General features: G+C 52.4%; 1 protein-coding gene across 3 annotated transcripts in view; it reads left to right on the top strand.

Annotated features, from left to right (window-relative positions):
* Positions 1-1184: 1184 nt before the first annotated feature.
* Positions 1185-16994, top strand: part of CPQ (carboxypeptidase Q) — a 409933-nt gene continuing 394123 nt past the window's right edge. Inside the window, exons 1-2 of one of the 3 annotated variants that reach the window (XM_055303502.1) lie at positions 1188-1237; positions 4422-4625. In XM_055303502.1, the coding sequence (XP_055159477.1) occupies positions 4532-4625 (94 nt within the window). In that variant the 5' untranslated portion in view covers positions 1188-1237; positions 4422-4531. Of the gene's footprint in view, positions 1238-4421; positions 4626-7657; positions 7787-16994 lie in introns of those variants that run through there. The other 2 variants (XM_055303503.1, XM_055303504.1) reach the window with 2 other exon arrangements.

The following is a 16994-nucleotide window of genomic DNA, read 5'->3' on the forward strand; positions in this document are numbered from 1 at the left end:
TTTTTTTTCAGTTAAAAGGAGACCTGAATTGCTCCCTGTTTCACCGTCTGTATTTGGTAAGAGTATGGTTAAAGGAAGAAATTCAAATTTATCAAAACATAAAACGTAGAAAACACTTGAGCACCCACTCTGTGACCAGGAATGCGTGCGACTTGCTGAGGTGAGTGCAGGTGGGCAGACAGCGTGGCCGGCTCCCTGCCGCCTGCTGCCCTGCGGATGCCCCTCCCCGCCCTAACCACCCCGCGGCCCTAACCACCCTGGGTCCCTAACCACCTGGCAGCCCTAACCACCCTGGGGCCCTAACCATGCCAGGGCCCTAACCACCCTGGGGCCCTAACCACCCCGTGGCCCTAACCACCCTGGGGCCCTAACCACCCCGCGGCCTGCACCGGGCAATAACGCTTTCAGGGTCCCCAAAGCTCCGGCAGCCGCACCCTCCACCTGCACCTGCAGGGCCCCTCCCGAAGGCGCGGCACCTGCGCTCCCTCCTGCGCCCCACCTGGGCTGCGCACCTTCCAGGCTCCCCGCGGCCCAGAGGGCCCCGGGGACACCCCCCGGGGCCAGGGGCTGAGGGCGACTCCCAGTCCCCGTGTCCCTCCTGAAACATCGGGGGCTCGGGCGCAGCGGGACACTCTGCATTTACCAACGGGAGCCCCAGCGCTGGAGGTGAGGGGCCATCTGGTCCACCTGTACCCTGGGGCCACCTGGGCCCTGGGGGAGGGGCTGGAGGGCACCTGGGGTCCTGGAGGCGGAGTCCCTGCCCTGTATCCACCCCCCAGCCCTCCGCACCCCCTCCCGCCTCCCTCCTCCCCCCCCCCGCGCCCCCCTCCCCCTCCTCCCACGCCCCCCTCCCCCCTCCCCGTGCCCTCCTCCCCCGCGCCCTCCGCACCCCTCCCCGCGCCCTCCTCCCCCCTCCCCCGCCTTCCCGCCCCCCCCCGCGCCCTCTGCCCCCCCTGCACCCTCCCTCCCCCCGCCCCCCTCCGCGCCCTTCCGCCCCCCTCCGCCCCCCTGCCCTCCGCACCCCCCTGCACCCCCTCCCCGCGCCCTCCTCCCCCCCCCCCCGCCCTCCGCACCCCCTGGCCTCCCCCGCCTCTCCTCCGCTCTCCGGCCCGCGGCGCAGGGGTGTGGCCGCCGCCGGGACCAGCAGGGCCGCAGCCCGCCCGCCTCCCCCCGCCGCCCCCGCCGCCCCCGCCGCCGGCAGGCGCAGGTGCAGGTGCAGGCGCAGGCGCAGGTGCAGGTGCGTCCTCGCAGGCCCGCGGAGCCCCGGGCGGGGGGGCCTGTAGGTCGCGGATTCGCGGGCGGGGAGGCGGGGGGGGGGCCGGGACGGACGGAGGAGCCGCCCCCGCGGACCCGGGCCCAGAGCGCGGCCCCCAGGCCCTGCGGCGCCCCCGGCCCACCCGGCCCGGCCCCGCCCCGCCGCCTCCCCCTCCCCCTCCCCCTCCCCGCCCTGCGCCTTCGCTTCCGGTGGAGCCCGCTGGGCCGCTCCGCTCCGCACCAGGCCGCTCCTGGCTCCTCGGGGCGGGGCTGGGGGCCCTGGTACTGGGGGAGGGGGGATCCCTAGTACTGGGGGAGGGGGGATCCCTGGTACTGGGGGAACGGGGGTCCCTAAGTACTCAGGGGACTCAGAGGGCCTCCTAAGTACTGGGGGGGATGGGGGCAGCCCTAAGTACTCAGGGGATGGGGGTCCCTGGTAATGAGGGGGATGGGGAATCCCTAGCCCTAGGGGCACAGGGTGGGTATCCCTAGTACTGGGGGGGACAGGGGGTCCTTAGTACTGGGGGGATGGGGGATCCCTTGTACTGAGAGGACGGGGGTCCCTAGTTATGAGAGGATGGGGGGCATCCCTAAGTACCCAGGGGACTCAAGGGGCCTCCCTAAGTACTGAGGGGATGGGGGTCCCTGATTACCAAGAAGACTCGGGGGGGTGTCCCTAGTACCCAGGGGACTTGAGGGGCCTCCCTAAGTCCTCAGGGATTTGGGGGACCTCCCTAAACACTGAGGGGACTCAGGGGGTCCTCCCTAGTACTGAGGAGACTCGGAGGGCATCCCTAGTACTCAGGGGACTTGGGGGCCTCCCTAAGTACCAAGGGAACTCGGGGGTCCTAAGTACTGGGGGGACGAGCAGGTGCCTTGGGAGCACACCTGAAAAGTTCCTGTTGAGTAAGTGAATGGTGCCTGGGAGCAGAGTGCAGGGGAGGAGGCACAGGTGGAGCAGAAGCTGAGGGGAGGCCGAGGGGAGGCCAAGGGGAGGCCGAGAGGAGGCCGAGAGGAGGCCGAGAGGAGGCCAAGGGGAGGCCGAGGGGAGGCCGAGGGGAGGCCGAGAAGAGGCCGAGAGGAGGCCAAGGGGAGGCCGAGGGGAGGCCAAGCGGAGGCCGAGGGGAGGCCGAGGGGAGGCCGAGCAGAGGCCGAGGGGAGGCCATGCCCGGGCCGCGGCTCTCCCTCTGCTGGGTGGTTTCCAGAGTGGTGATGAGTTTACGCCCTCGTACATCGACGAGTTCACCTCAAAGGACCTTTCTTCTACTCTTTTTAAAGAAAATAATCCCCAGAAGCGCCTGCCTCGATTCCCAGTGGGGGTAGATTCCTGTAAAGCCTACCTAGGCCTTCTGTCCCGGGGGTTGGCTTCCACCATGGGCCGCTGGGACATCACAGCGTCGCCGTCCTTCTGGGCGATAGGGGTGCCTCCACGGGTACAAACACACCACCCTGCCCTGAGCAACTTGCTTGCAGGCTTCGTGTCTTGCAGGCTTCGTGTCTTGCATCCGGGGCTGTGATGACTCCGTCTGTCTCCCTGCGGCAGGTGCCAGTCATGGGTGACGGGGTCGCTGAGCGGAGCCCGGGCCCCAAGGGCGACACGTTGGTCTGTGCAGAGGTGGCTCCCTCGGCAGCTCCCTGGGCCGAGATGGCCTTGAGGCCCCGGGCCGCTGCCCCAGCCCGACTGGTCCCTGGACTCGAGTTCCGGAAAAAACAGATGACTCTGGACTCGGCATTTGACTGCTCCAGCTCTCAGTTTCTTTTCTTTTCTTTCTTTTTTTTTTTTTAAGATTTTTATTCATTTATTCATGAGAGACACAGAGAGAGGGAGAGAGAGGGAGAGAGAGAGAAAGGCAGAGACACAGGCAGAGGGAGAAGCAGGCTCCGTGCAGGGGCCCGACACGGGACTCGATCCCGGGACCCCAGGGTCACACCCTGGGCCCAAGGCGGCACCCAACTGCCGAGCCCCCCCCCCCCAGGCTGCCCCCAGGACTCAGTTTCTCAATCTCCCAGGTGAGGGAGGGTTGACGGGGCCCCTCCTGAGGCAGACTTCAGGGTTCATGGGGCTGAAGGCCAGATTAGGTGCCTTCGTGGGCCTCGGCTCCCCCCGCCCATCTCGCTAGGATTCTGAAGAATCTCAGCCCCACTGTCCTCTCTGGGGGTCGCAGCGCCTTGCTCACTCTTCTCCGCATCTGCCGCCGGAGGACCTGGGAGCATCTGGGAGCATTTGGGAGCTCACGCAGAGAATAGACGGCGGGCTGCTGGGGCACCGGGGCTGGCTGCTGGGGCACCGGGGCAAGGGTGGAGGCTGCGTTGCAGAGGCTCAGGCCGGCTCCGACGTGTTCCCAGAGCATCCCAGCCGACGGCGCCACACATCTCCCGGGGATCTGGGGAATTGTATCACCGTTAATTTGCATGCATTTGGAATTAGTTATTATAGATCACAACATCCTGGAGCTGGAAGGGCCTTAGAGACTTTTCTAATGGCCCTTAAAAAGTCGTTTTACAAACATATCAAGATTATTTTTTTGCACGCTACATTTAACAGACACAAAATCCCAAACGTGTTAAGTAAAATAAAATTAACGTCACCCACTTCGGTTACTTCAGGACTGTTGGGAGAAGTGGTATTTGGTGAGAAACACCGACTTTCTCGAACTTTTCCCCAAAGAGCCGGTTACGAGGTCGTGTGTCGTTCAGGCGTGGAATGTAACAAAGGTCGATATTTGTGGGGCGCTGACCATGCGGCGAGCGCTGTTCTGTTTGATCTTTCTACTTCTATTGCCCCATCTAGTCCTTACCCTAAACCTAGGAGCGGGGTACCGTTGGAATCCCCGGCCAGCCTTCCCAAATAGGAGCTGCTTGGAAAATAGGAAAGTCAAGTACTCAAAACACAGTTGGAGTCGCGGTTTCTCCCAGAAACAACAGGCGTATCTGCCGGGAGAGCGTGTGATCTTCGAGAATGGGGTCTCCGTGCACATTCTGGGGCATGTATATATCGCTCGGGGACATCGTGGGGAAATTTAGGGTGGGATCTTAGGGCTGGAATGATTAAGACTGAATCATAGAGAATTGATTATTATTTCATTCTGAAAATTACTGGGTTCCACCCGGAGGACTTGGGTGCTTTGACCTAAATGCACACGCGCCCTCATTTTACCCACGTTCAGACTAAACCAGTTCGGGGAGTGTAAGCTGGTGCCATCAAGCGCTGGCATCGCCGAAGAGCTTCCAGTGGCGAGCGCGGAGCACGTCGTGTCCTGGACGAGCCGCGTCCTGGATGAAGCCTTCGGCCTCCTGCGCGACACCACCCGCAGCTCCTGCCGCAGAAAACGGCCGACACCGTCCCCGTAAGCCAGGGACGACCGTGCAGGGTGAGTCTCCTGGGCCCCGGGGAGCAACCAGAGGACCACGGGGCTCACAGAATAAGTGGAAACTCACTTCGTTCCTTCGCTGTCAGTCAGGTTTAGCCTCACGGAAGGCAGGGAGGGACCTGTCCCGGCTGCTTGGAAAACCGAGAGCCGGTGCCACTTTGATTTAGCTCGGGAGGCTGGAACTCTGCCCCGCAGGCTGCTGTGATAGCAGGGACCTTCCGTGGCTCACAATATCACGAGGGAAAAAAAAAACCCAACAACATTAAAGCAACAATTTTTATTACTTGCCCCGGAGCTAGAGCTTTAAAATGTGCTTTCTTCCCCCCTAACCCTCCCTAAACCACTTAGCTTTTAAAAACAAACCACCCCCCCCAAAAAAAAAAAAACCAAGCCACCCATTCATGTGTTTGCCTCAGTCAGATTTTTCGTCCTTTCCCTTTATTCCTGGGCCCTGCTTCTCTAGGGGGGCCAAGAAGTGGGGCCAGAGTGCTTCCAGGCCTCTGGAGCTTTTCCTTAGTTATTAATTTATTGAGCACATGCTGATGTCCTCGCCGTGGCCTGGGGCTCCCGGGGGAGGTGGGAGCTTCTGGGGCCACAGGAAAGGTCTGGTGAGCATGGGCCCGGGCTATCTAGACTTTCTCAGGCGTGGATGATCTGTTTCAGAGCTTTTTTTTTTTTTAAATTTAAGCAGAATTTTTAATCAGAGGAGTCTTGTGATTGGATTTTCCCCCAGGAAATAGCTGCAGCAGTCATGCTTTGGAGGAGCTGGAGACGGAGGAAGAGGGAAGGCAGTGAGGATGGGGACGCCGGATGACATAGGACAAGGGTCTGAACCAACCCAGCTTTGGGAGACAGTCAGGAAGTAGGGAGGGCAAGACTTGGTGACCCGGACGGCGGGCCGGGACCTGTGGGGTCGTCTGCGAGGATGGGGGCGGGGTAGGGGGGCATGAGACAGGGACCCCGCGGGCCGCACGCGCCGGGGACAAGCACACGGCCTCCTGGAATGCCCTGGGAACGGCTCTGCCTGCGCCCTGATGTTTACCTGGTGGGTCCCAGGTTGGACCCGAGCTCGGGGCTGCAGGCCGATACGTTTACGCTGCGTCATGTAGGGTCTGTAGTGATGTGTCACAGCAGCGAGGGAAAAATAATCTGGGTTTGCTGGAGACTCAAGAAATGCAGACATTCAGGCGGCGCCTGGGGGCTCAGTGGTTAAGGCATGATCTCGGGGTCCCGCATCCGGCCCCCTGCTCAGCGGGGCGCCTGCTTCTCCCTCTGCCCCCCCGCCCCCGCCCCGCCCGTGCTCGCTCTCACTCTCTCACTCTGTCTCAGATAAATAAAATCATCAGAAAACAAAACCTCCAAAGAAGCGTAAACATTTCGGACAGGCCCGCCGCACGGGGAGCGCTCAGTCACCACGAGCCACCGCTGTCGTGATTCCTTAGTGGTTCCCCTTCTGTCTCTGCTCCTGTGTGTTGGTGGCCGGCACCCACTGCGCCCCCCGCCCGCCCGCCTGACCCTGAAGCCCCCTGCCAACCTCCCAGACGGCCACCTGGGCATCTTCGCCCCACGTAAGCAGACCTGGGCTCCACGCGGCCTTGGGTTCCCCGTCCCCTCGAATCTTAGGGTGCTGGCTTGCTGTTCATCCTTAGGGTCCTGGGAGGTCCAGGGGCAGCTGTTGGTTTTCAGTCTGGTCTGTCCCGTTGGTTGTTGCAAGGACAGGAGTGGCGACTTCCAGGCTCCTGCCTCTTGGGGCCGAGGCTGGCACTTCAGGCTCAGGAGGGCCGCGTCCCTGCCCTTGATCCCTCGGTTTCTCCTCTCTGGCCCTAACTCCTCCGTCTCACCCCGGATGTGCCCTGTCTGTGTTTGTGTTGCGGTAGTGGCACCTCGGCCCGTGGACTCCGGGGCCCTGCTCGCCTGCTGTGTCTGGGGTTCATTTCCTTTGGTACGACAGTCACTTGCCTCCTCTCTCCGCGGCTTCCTGCGGCCGAGGGGGTCGTGCTCCGTGCTTCTCTGTACCGGAGCCGTTTGCGGGCGCTGCGAGCACAGCAGGTGGCCAGTGTCCGGTCCTCATTTTTATGGCTTTTCACACAGTGGAGGCCGTTGAGTGGAAAAAGAAATAAGCTTATCAAATGCAGAACAAGTGGCAGGATTTTTATTCCTGAGTAATTCTCGAAACAATGGTATCCCTGGGGACCCGGTTTCGGGGCGGGGATCCGGAGTCCGGCATTTTCTTTCTGTGACTTCGTCAAAAACGACTGGAGCTTCCATGCCGCGGGTCCGAGAGATGGACCGGTCGGCCCTCCCGTCACCACCGCAAAGCGCCTTCCGAGCCGGAGCGGGGCTGCTGGGGTGGGCGGCGGAGGGCCGGCGTCCACACCGGGGGCGAACCCGGGGGTGAACTCGGGGGGGACGAGCAACTCGGCTTCGAAGGCGCAGAGACGCCTCTGGGTGCAGAAGCTCAGGAGGCTCGGGAGAGGGGGGCCGTGTGCAGAGGGGGCTCGGCTCAGGAATGGGGGGCCGTGTGCAGGGGGGACCCAGCTCGGGAACGGGGGTCTGTGTGCAAGGGGGCCCGGCTTGGGAACAGGGATCCATGTGCAGGGGGGACCCGGCTTGGGAACAGGGGTCCATGTGCAAGGGGGCCCGGCTCGGGAACGGGAGGCCGTATGCATGGGATCCAGCTCAGGAATGGGGGGCCATGTGCAGGGGGGACCCAGCTCGGGAACGGGGGGCCGTGTGCAGGGGGTCCAGCTCGAGAATGGGGGGCCGTGTGCAGGGGGGACCCAGCTCGGGAACGGGGGGCTGTGTGCAGCGGGCCCGGCTCAGGAACGGGGGGCCATGCGCTGAGCGCAGCGCTATGCCGGGGTGTCCAGCTGCCAGCCTCTGGCTGCTGGGGCGGCGCACGGCTCGGCCCCGAACACAGCACAAGACGGAAGGAAATGAGGGAAAAGAGTTCAGTTTAGGCCACTTGTTGGAAAAGCTCCAGTTGTACAAGGAGGTCGAGAGCCGTGTGGGCTGAGGCAGACTTCCCGGTACTGGCCTCAGTTTCTCAATCTGTGAAGATCGGGGAGGGCTGCCCCAAGCACCAACGGTCATCATCAAGATCACGTAAAGGGGTGGACGGGACACCTGCCACATTGTCACCGCCCAGACAACGCTGGCTGGTGAGGAGATGCTGAGGTTCGGGCGGAGGAAGTTTGCGGGCTCCTGCGCAGCGGAGGGAAGGAGCCCGGGGGGCCGGAGCTGAGGCTGATGTCCTCGGAGAGGGTCTGGCTTTGGAAAGGGGGGGGCGGCCCTTCCCCGGAGCGGGGGGGATTGAGGGCTAGGAGGGTGTTGAGCTGAGACGAGGGGGGCCGACGTCTTGTGGTCATGGCATCGTGTTCCGAGCTATGTCGGAGCGGAGGCCCTTCCCGGGGCATGTGGGGCACGGGGGTCAGGGCCGAAGGACGGTGGACACACTTTGTGGCAGCTGCCTTGGGGTATCCGGGGGGTCGGGAAATACGAGGGCGCAGCTGAGAACGGACGGCCGTGGGGGTACACCGGGGCCGATGAGGGGAGCGAGGGGCCGGCGGGCGGGAGCCACTGGGTCTGGGGGCCGGGCGGCAGGTGGGGGGCAGCCACCCTCCATCCCGGATGGGGACCAGGGCGGGCACCGCACATGAGGACGTGTCCTCGCTCAGGAACGCTGTTGCTAAGTGAGGGAAACAGAGACCCGGGTTAAAGAGCTGGAAATTATATCCGTACGGACAGAAGGACGAGCCATAAGAGGGTAGAATGATGAGATTTAGCGGCTGACCGAGTAAATAGAGGATTTTGTACTGTTGAGCCAGGATGGTAGGGACAGTTACGGTTTCATTAGCAGAAAGAGGGAAATGGTCTTCCTCCGTTGAGAAGACTTTGGGGAAGTTGACAGGTTTGGCGATGTCGAATCGGGACATTTGGTTTTAAGTGAAAGCAAGGCAACTAAAAGGAGATTAAATTAAAAGAGAGAGTCTATGACTTTGATTACTGGAAAGTTCAGGGATTCAGCCGGCTTTAGGCACGGTGGGATCCAGGGCCCATCTCGGTCCCTAATTGTCTGTCTTTCAGCTTAGCTTGTCCTGCTTGGTTTCACTCTGTGTAGACGGGCTTTCGGCAAACAGTAGGCACCGTGGGAGCCTCCGGCTCCAGATCCACCTCCTGGATCTCTGGAAATCTCAGTGGAAACAGCCTTGTTCCCCGACGCACGGACATTTTACCTTTACTCAAGTATAACTTTAAGGACACAAGTTATTGCAAATGTTCGATCGTCAACGTAGGCTTGTTGAGGGACAGAGATACTGCAGTGGCCTTCCAATAGTTTGAAGTTTCATGTACTTTCTAAGTTTATTTTATTTTCATCCATCTAGAAAACTAGATTTGTAGAGTCAGTAGATTTTGGCGGGGTCTTTGGTTTTGGGATCAAGGTGATGCTGGCCTCGTAGAAAGATTTTGGAAGTTTTCCTTCCGTCTCTGTTTTTTGGAGTGGTTTCGGAATAATAGGTATTAATTCTTCTTTAAATGTTTGGTGGAGGGATCCCTGGGTGGCGCAGTGGTTTGGCGCCTGCCTTTGGCCCAGGGCGCGATCCTGGAGACCCGGGATCGAATCCCACATCGGGCTCCCGGTGCATGGAGCCTGCTTCTCCCTCTGCCTATGTCTCTGCCTCTCTCTCTCTCTCTCTTTCTCTCTCTCTCTCTGTGACTATCATAAATAAATAAAAATTAAAAAAATAAAAAAATAAAAAATAAATGTTTGGTGGAATTCCCCTGGGAAGCCATCCAACCCTGGACTCTTGTTTTTTATGGGGGGATTTTTGATTATTTCTTCATTTCCTTGCTGGTTATGGATCTATTCAGGTTTTCTATTTCTTCCTGTTTCAGCTTTGGTAGTTTATATGTCTCTAGGAATTTATCTATTTCTTCCAGGTTGCCTAATTCGTTGGCAGATTGTGGCTCATGATATGTTCCTATATTGTCTGTATTTCTTTGATGTCAGTTGTGATCCCTCTTCTCTCATCCATGATTTTATTTATTTGGGACCTTTCTTTTTTTCTTTTTGAGAAGCCTGGTCAGTGGCTTGTTGATCTTATTAATTCTTTCAAAGAACTAGCTCCTAGTTTCGTTGATCTGTTCTACTGTTGTTTTGCTTTCGATTTCATTGACTTACGCTCTAATCTTTATTATTTATCTTCTCCTAGTGGACTTAGGCCTTTTTTTTTTTTTTTTGCTGTTCCTTCTCCAGCTCCTTTAACTTTTTTTTTTTTTTAATTTATGATAGTCAGAGAGAGAGAGAGAGAGAGAGAGAGAGAGAGGCAGAGACACAGGCAGAGGGAGAAGCAGGCTCCATGCACCGGGAGCCCGACGTGGGATTCGATCCCGGGTCTCCAGGATCGTGCCCTGGGCCAAAGGCAGGCGCCAAACCGCTGCGCCACCCAGGGATCCCTCCAGCTCCTTTAAATGTAAAGTTAGGTTGTGTATTTGAGACCTTTCTTTTTCTTGAGAAAAGCTTGTATTGCTATATACTTCCCTCCTAGGATGGCCTTTGCTGCATCCCCAAGGTTTTGAACCGCTGTGTTTTCATTTTCATTTGTCTCCATGAATTTTTAAAATTCTTCTTTAATTTCCTGGTTGGCCTATTCATTCTTTTAGTAGGATGCTCTTTAGCCTCCATGTATTTGAGTTCTTTCCAAATTTTCTCTTGCGACTGAATTCCAGTTTCAAAGCACTGTGGTCTGAAAATATGCAGGGAATGATCCCAGTCTTTCAGTACCAGTTGAGACCTGATTTATGACCCAGTAAGTGTGATCTGTTCTGGAGAATGTTCCATGTGCCCTCGAGAAGATTGTGTATTTTGTTGCTTTAGGATGGAATGTTCTGAATATATCTGTGAAGTCCATCTGGTCCAGTGTGTCATTAAAAGCCCATGTTTCCTTGCTGATCTTCTGTTGAGATTATCTGTCCATTGCAGGGAGTGGGGTGTTTAAGTCCTCTACTATTATTGTATTATTATCAATGTGTTTCTTTAATTTTGTTATTAATTGGTCAATATAATTGGCTGCTCCCATGTTAGGGGTATAAATATTTACGATTGTTAGATCTTGTTGGATAGGACCTTTGATTATGATATAGTGTCCTTCCTCACCTCTTATTATGGTCTTTGGTTCAAAATCTAATTTGTCTGATATAAGGATTGCCACCTCCAGCTTTCTTTTGATGTCCATTAGCATAATCGATGGTTTTCTACCCCTCACTTTAAATCTGGAGGTGTCTTTGGGTCTAAAATGAGTCTCTTGCAGACAGCATATTGATGGGTCCTGCTTTTTTATCCAATCTGATCCTCTGTGTTGTTTGATTGGGACATTTAGCCCATTTACATTCAGAGTAACTACTGAAAGATATGAACTTAGGGCAATTGTATTACCTGTAAAGTCACTATTTCCGTATATTGTCTCTGTTCCTTTCTAGTCTATGTTACTTTTGGGCTCTCTCTTCACTTAAAGGATCTGTTTTAATATTTCTTGCAGGACTGGCTTAATGATCACAAATTCTTTTAGTTTCTGTTTGTCCTGGGAACTTTTTTTTTATCTCTCCTTCTATTTTAAATGACATCCTAGCTGGATAAAGTATTCTTAGCTACATATTTTTTCTCATTTAGCACCCTGAATATAAGGTGCCAGTCTCTTCTAGCATGCCAGGTCTCTGTGGATAGGTTTGCTGCTAGTTTAATGTTTCTACCCTTGTACTTTATGGACCTCTTGCCTCAAGCTGCTTTCAGGATTTTCTCTAAGTCTCCAAGATTTGCAAGTGTTATTATTATATATCAGGGTGCTGAGTTATTTTTATTGATTTTGAGGGGGGTTCTGTGTGCCTCCTGGACTCGAATGCCTGTTTCATTTCCCAGATTAGGGAGGTTCTCCACTATAATTTGCTCCAGTGTTCCTTCTGCCTCCCTCCCTTTCCCCTTTTTCTAGGATCCCAATTATTCTACTATTGTTTTGCTTTATGGTATCATTTATCTCTCAAATTCTCCCCTTGTGATCCAGTAGTTGTTAATTTCTCTTTTTCTCGGCTTCTTTATTTTGCATCATTGTATTTTTCATATCATGAATTCTTTCTTCTGCTTCATTTATCTTAGGAGTTAGAGCCTCCATTTTTTATTGTATCCCACTTAATAGTCTTAAATTTCAACTTGATTAGACTTTTAGTTCTTTTATTTCTCCAGAAAGGGATTCCCTGGTGTCTTCTATGCTTTTTTCAAGCCTAGCTAGTATCTGTCATTGTTACTCTGAACTCTAGTTCTCACATCTTACTTATATATATATTGATTAGGTCCCTAGCAGTCAGTACTACCTCTTCTTTGAAGTGAGTTTTTCTGTCTTCTCATTCTGTCCAGAGAAGAATAGATGAACGAGAGAATAAAATACTAAAATGGCAACAACAATCTCAGTGAAATTATACTAAACAAATCAGAAGAGATCTAAAACCAAAAAAAAAAAAAAGAATATAATCAGACAAGTGGACAGAACAATACACTGAATCCTGTGTGTATTTTGGTCTGTTTGTTAAAAAACTAGATCCCAAAATTATAAAGAAAGAAAAAACTTCTGTATGTTCAAAAATAAAATTAAATAAAATAAAAGGATAGAATGTAACTGTAAAAATGAAAATTAAAAGACAAAAAAACAGGAATATAATCAGACAGGTGAACAGAGCGATACACTATATCCTGAGGGTTTTGGTTGGTTTGTTAGAAGAAACTACAGCTCAAAATTGTAAAGAAAGAAAAACTTTATATATATATATATATATAAATATATACACAAAAATAAAATTATATATATATAATTATATATATATACACACAAAACTAAAATTGAATATGTTGAAAAGATAGAATGTCACTGTAAAGATGCATAGTAAAAAATACTTTAGCAACAAAAAAAGAAAAACAAAAAAGAGAATATGACCAGGCAGGTGAAGAGAACAGAGCCATACCCTAGATTCTGGGTGTATTTTGGTCTGTTAAAAGAAACTATCCCCAAATTATAATGAAACACACACACACACACACACATATGTGCACATATACATATATATCTGCAAAAATAAAATCGAATGCAATGAAAGGAGAGGATGTAACTATAAAAATGAAAACTAAAAAAATTTAAAGAGTTGGTAAAATAAATTTTAGTAAGGAAAGAGAAAAAAGACTTAAAATCAGAAGACTAAAGCATCGTGGGAAAAAGCCCCATGAATTCTAAGTACAGTTTCCCCCGAGCGTTGAGGTTTGCAGTTCTCTGTGATCAGTGAACCTGGTCTTAGCCAGTGATCTTGCCCGTCTTCCGGGGCGGGGCCTGCTGTCTGATGCTCAGGTGGCTTTGCTCCTGGCCAGTGGCACCGGCCTGGCCACCAGGCTGAGCGAGCGGCCTGGGGCCTCTGTGGCTCTGCTCCCTGAGGGCTTTCCGAGCTGTCGTAGAGGATGGCAATGGAAGTGGCGGCCTCCAGTCCCCAGCCCTGGAGCCCAGAGCCCGGGGCCCTCCCCAGGGCGCCCCCCGGGGAAAGCCGTCCCCCCTGCCTGGGTCTGGGTCTCGGGCTCACCCAGCCTGGGAGCAGCCCCGTTTTGGGCCCCCGAGGCCTGCAGAGCCCTGCGATGCTACTGCACTGGTCCTGCTGGGGGAGGAGGGGTCTCCCCAGGTCTGCCGCTTGCTGGGCCCTGCTCTGGGAGAGGTCGCCTGACCCGGCCGTGCTGGCGGTTATGTCAACCCAGAGCCGAGAGCCCTGTCCCGGCCTCGCCGATGGCAGCCACCCCCCCTGCCCTGGTGCCCTGACCTCCGCCGCCCTCAGGCACCCTCGTGGCCCCGGGACCCTGAGGATCCTGACCCCAACTGTCCCACCTAGGAGTCCACCCTGCTTCGGAACCCGAGTGCCCGTCAGGCAGGGGCGACCTCCAGGAGCCGACTTCTGGAAGTTCCCACGTGCTCCCTCCTCTACCCTGCGGCTTCCCGGTGCCAGCTGCCAGAGCCCCCCTCCCCAGGACTGTCTCCCACTACCACCTCGGGTTCACTCTGCGCCTCCCACCTCACGCAAAGCGCTCGCTTCTCCATCTGCAGAGTGGCAGCCGATCTTCCCTTAGCTCTCCGGTTGGGTCCGCCCATGTTCAGGATGACGTGACAGCTCCCCAGCTGAGTTCTGGGGCCAGAGCCAGCGCAGCTCTCCTACTCCTCCACCTGCTTGGACTCCTATCTTTGTGTCTGTTTTCGAGCCGGTGACATAGTATTTTAATTACGATAGCTTTGTAATGCAGTTTGAAATCAGGGAGTGAGATGCCTCTGTCTTCTTTTTCAAGATTGCCTTGGCTATTTGGGGTCTTTTGTGCTTCCATATACGTTTTAGGATTGTTGTCTTTCTGTGAAAAATGCCTTTGGAATTTTGGTAAAGATTGAATTGAATCTGTATATTGCTTTGGGTAGAATGGCATTTTAATACTATTAATTCTTCCAATCGGTGGACAATGGAAATATATTTCCATTTGTTTGTGTCTTTTTCAGTTTCTTTCATGAATGTCTTAAAATTTTCAATAGATAGGTCTTTTACCTTCTTGGCTAATTGATTCCAAGGTATTTTATTTTTCTGATGCAATTGTAAATGGGATTGTTTTCTTAATTTTACTTTCTGATATTTTGTTACCAGTGTACACAGATACAACAGAATTTTGTGTATTGATTTTGTAGCCTGCAACTTCACTGAGTTCATTTATTCTAGTAGGTTTTTATGGAAGCTTCAGAGTTTCTTGTGTATAATATCATGTCATCTGCAAATAGACACAGTTTTACTTCCTCCCTTCCAGTTTGGATGCCTTTTGTTTCTTTTTCTTGCCTAATTGCTCTGGCTAGGACTCCCAGTACTGTGTTGAAACAACTCTTATTTGCAACATCTGTATGTTTTAAAATATATTTTATTATTATTCAGGTGTGAATAGCCAACAGATTAGGAAATGATTGCCTTTGGAAAGATAGTTTGTTACTCACAGTTCCCAAGAGGAGGGGCATGCCATGCCAAGCAGAGCCACACAGGGAAGCATGAGGGTCAGAGAGGAGGCAGAAAGAGTGAGGGGAAAGCATGTACAAAAGACTTTATTGTAGTTTTGGTGAGAAAGAAAGGGTGAGACAGAGTAAACAGGCTCAGGATTGGCTACTTTGAATAATTTTAGTGGGCTCTCAGGTGTATGGACTGTCTCACGTAGTCTCTGATCCCTGACCCTGGGTTGATTAGGACAGGGAAGTATTGGCTTAGCATTTGGGAGTTAGATAGAGGAAATGGTTGGAGGGTACTGGTTTTAGGTTGGTTGGTTTACATATGAAAGAGTGTTCACAGGGAAGTCTAAGAGTCAGCTAACCCTGGGAGGGGCAGGGAGGCCCCTCTCCTGATCAGGGAGGCCCAAGGTGTCAGAGCATCAATAATATAGAAGAGAGGAAAATGTAGTTAATATGCCATATATCAGTGTCGGTAAAGATTCTGATTGACCTTACCCGGGCCGTTGTGACTCTGTGGTTTGGGTGTGGAATGTGGGATGAGGAGGGTATTGTGGCTGCAGCCAGCCTAGACCAGTGTGGGGATCAGGGAGGATGACATTAAAGAAAACAGAGAATGGGGGAACTATGCTGAGAAGACAAAAACCATACCTGCCATAGTCTACTATGGAGTGCCGACAGCCACTTTGGTTGAGATGACCGGTTCAGTGGGGCTCTGGGCTCCTAGGTTCCGGACGGGTTAGTTTTGATTATCAGCTCACAGTGCACAGCATGCTCTGCTCCTTGGCTTGATGTTTTGTTGTTGTTGTTTTTTAAGATTTTATTTGTTTATTTGAAAGAGAGAGCAAATGAGAATGAGCACAAGTCAGGGGGAGGGGCAGAGGCAGAGGGAGAAGCAGACCCCACCCCAAGCAGGGAGCCCAATGCAGGACTTGATCCCAGGGCCCTGAGATGATGACCTGAGCCAAAGGCAGATGCTTAAGACTCAGCCACCCAGGCACCCCTTGATATCTTTCTTTTTTTTTCCTGCTTTTCTACAGACTTAGAGTTCTTAAAATTCAGTGTCGAAACATAAACTCATCATTTATATTTTTAATCCTCTTGACCAGTTACCAGTATTTTCCTCAGTGCCCACAATGGAACCCTTAGCTTTTTCTTTGACTCCCTTCCCCTTCTGTCAAATCATGTATCTTCTTCTGAAATCCCCCCTGGATTTACTCCTTTCTTCCCCATGTTCACCACTGCCTTTCTAATCAGGATCTTCATCAGCTTTCTAGTCTCTCTCTTTATATCTATCTTTTAAAATATTGGCAGATTTATCTCACTGGGTAAAGGGCACCCGACCCCCCAAATATCCCTCCCCCTCCAGTTATTTGATTGGTGTGTACATGGCACAAGGGTGAATGAATGTCTGATCTAAATTCAGGTCCCTCCGTGTTTCACTCTGCATTTCATCGAAGATATTTGGTGACTTAAATGAGAAAATGTGTGTTTGAGAAATCTTTGTAAATTAATATCGTTCAGATGATGGTGATTTCTTTTTCTTCTTCTATGCTGTGTGAATTCTGAGTCATTTCCAAATTCTGATTTTCAGCCTTATCTCCTCTAAGTGAATTCCTCTCTGTCTGAGTTCATTTCTATCTTTGTATCTTTCTACTGTTCCCAGACCCGAAATGCCCTTCTTTTTGCTTTCCTCTCAGTCAACTAAAACTTAATTATCTTTAAAAGCCTGACCGAAGTCTTGCCTCTCTTACAAAGTCCTTTTTTAATGATCCAGATCACCCACATTCTTTTTTCCTTATAGTTCATTTTCACTGATTTATTTGCTCTTTAGTTCTTGCTTATCGTTCAGTCTCCACAGTATATCTTATACTTCTGAGGGTGGGAATCTTGACTTTTACTTCTTCTGTACCATGCATAGTTCTGGTCGTGTAGTTTTTAAATAAATAGTTGCAGATTAATTAGTGGTTAATTGGGAAAAAAGTACTAATCTGCAATAATTGCCCTTTGGTTATACTTTGTGAGTTTCTCTTTTCCTCTTGGGAAGAAATAGTTGTGGATTGATTAGGCTGACAGATGCTAAAACAATTTGGTCCAATTTAACAAACCCTTCTTGGGTTCCAGAACATATGGGCCGGTGCTGAATAAAATGTTCATTTGTTCACTTACTCAGTCAACAGATATTTATTGGGTTTCCACTGTTTCCCCCGCACTGTGTGAGTTATTATACTACATGTGTGCTCGTAGACACTCAGGCTTTGAGAATCTAAACATGAATCTGACATAGTCTTCATCTTCAGTTTGCTTTACTTACATGACCAGT

This window comes from Nyctereutes procyonoides, unplaced genomic scaffold (assembly GCF_905146905.1).
Source record: "Nyctereutes procyonoides isolate TBG_1078 unplaced genomic scaffold, NYPRO_anot_genome, whole genome shotgun sequence".
NCBI lineage: Eukaryota > Metazoa > Chordata > Mammalia > Carnivora > Canidae > Nyctereutes > Nyctereutes procyonoides.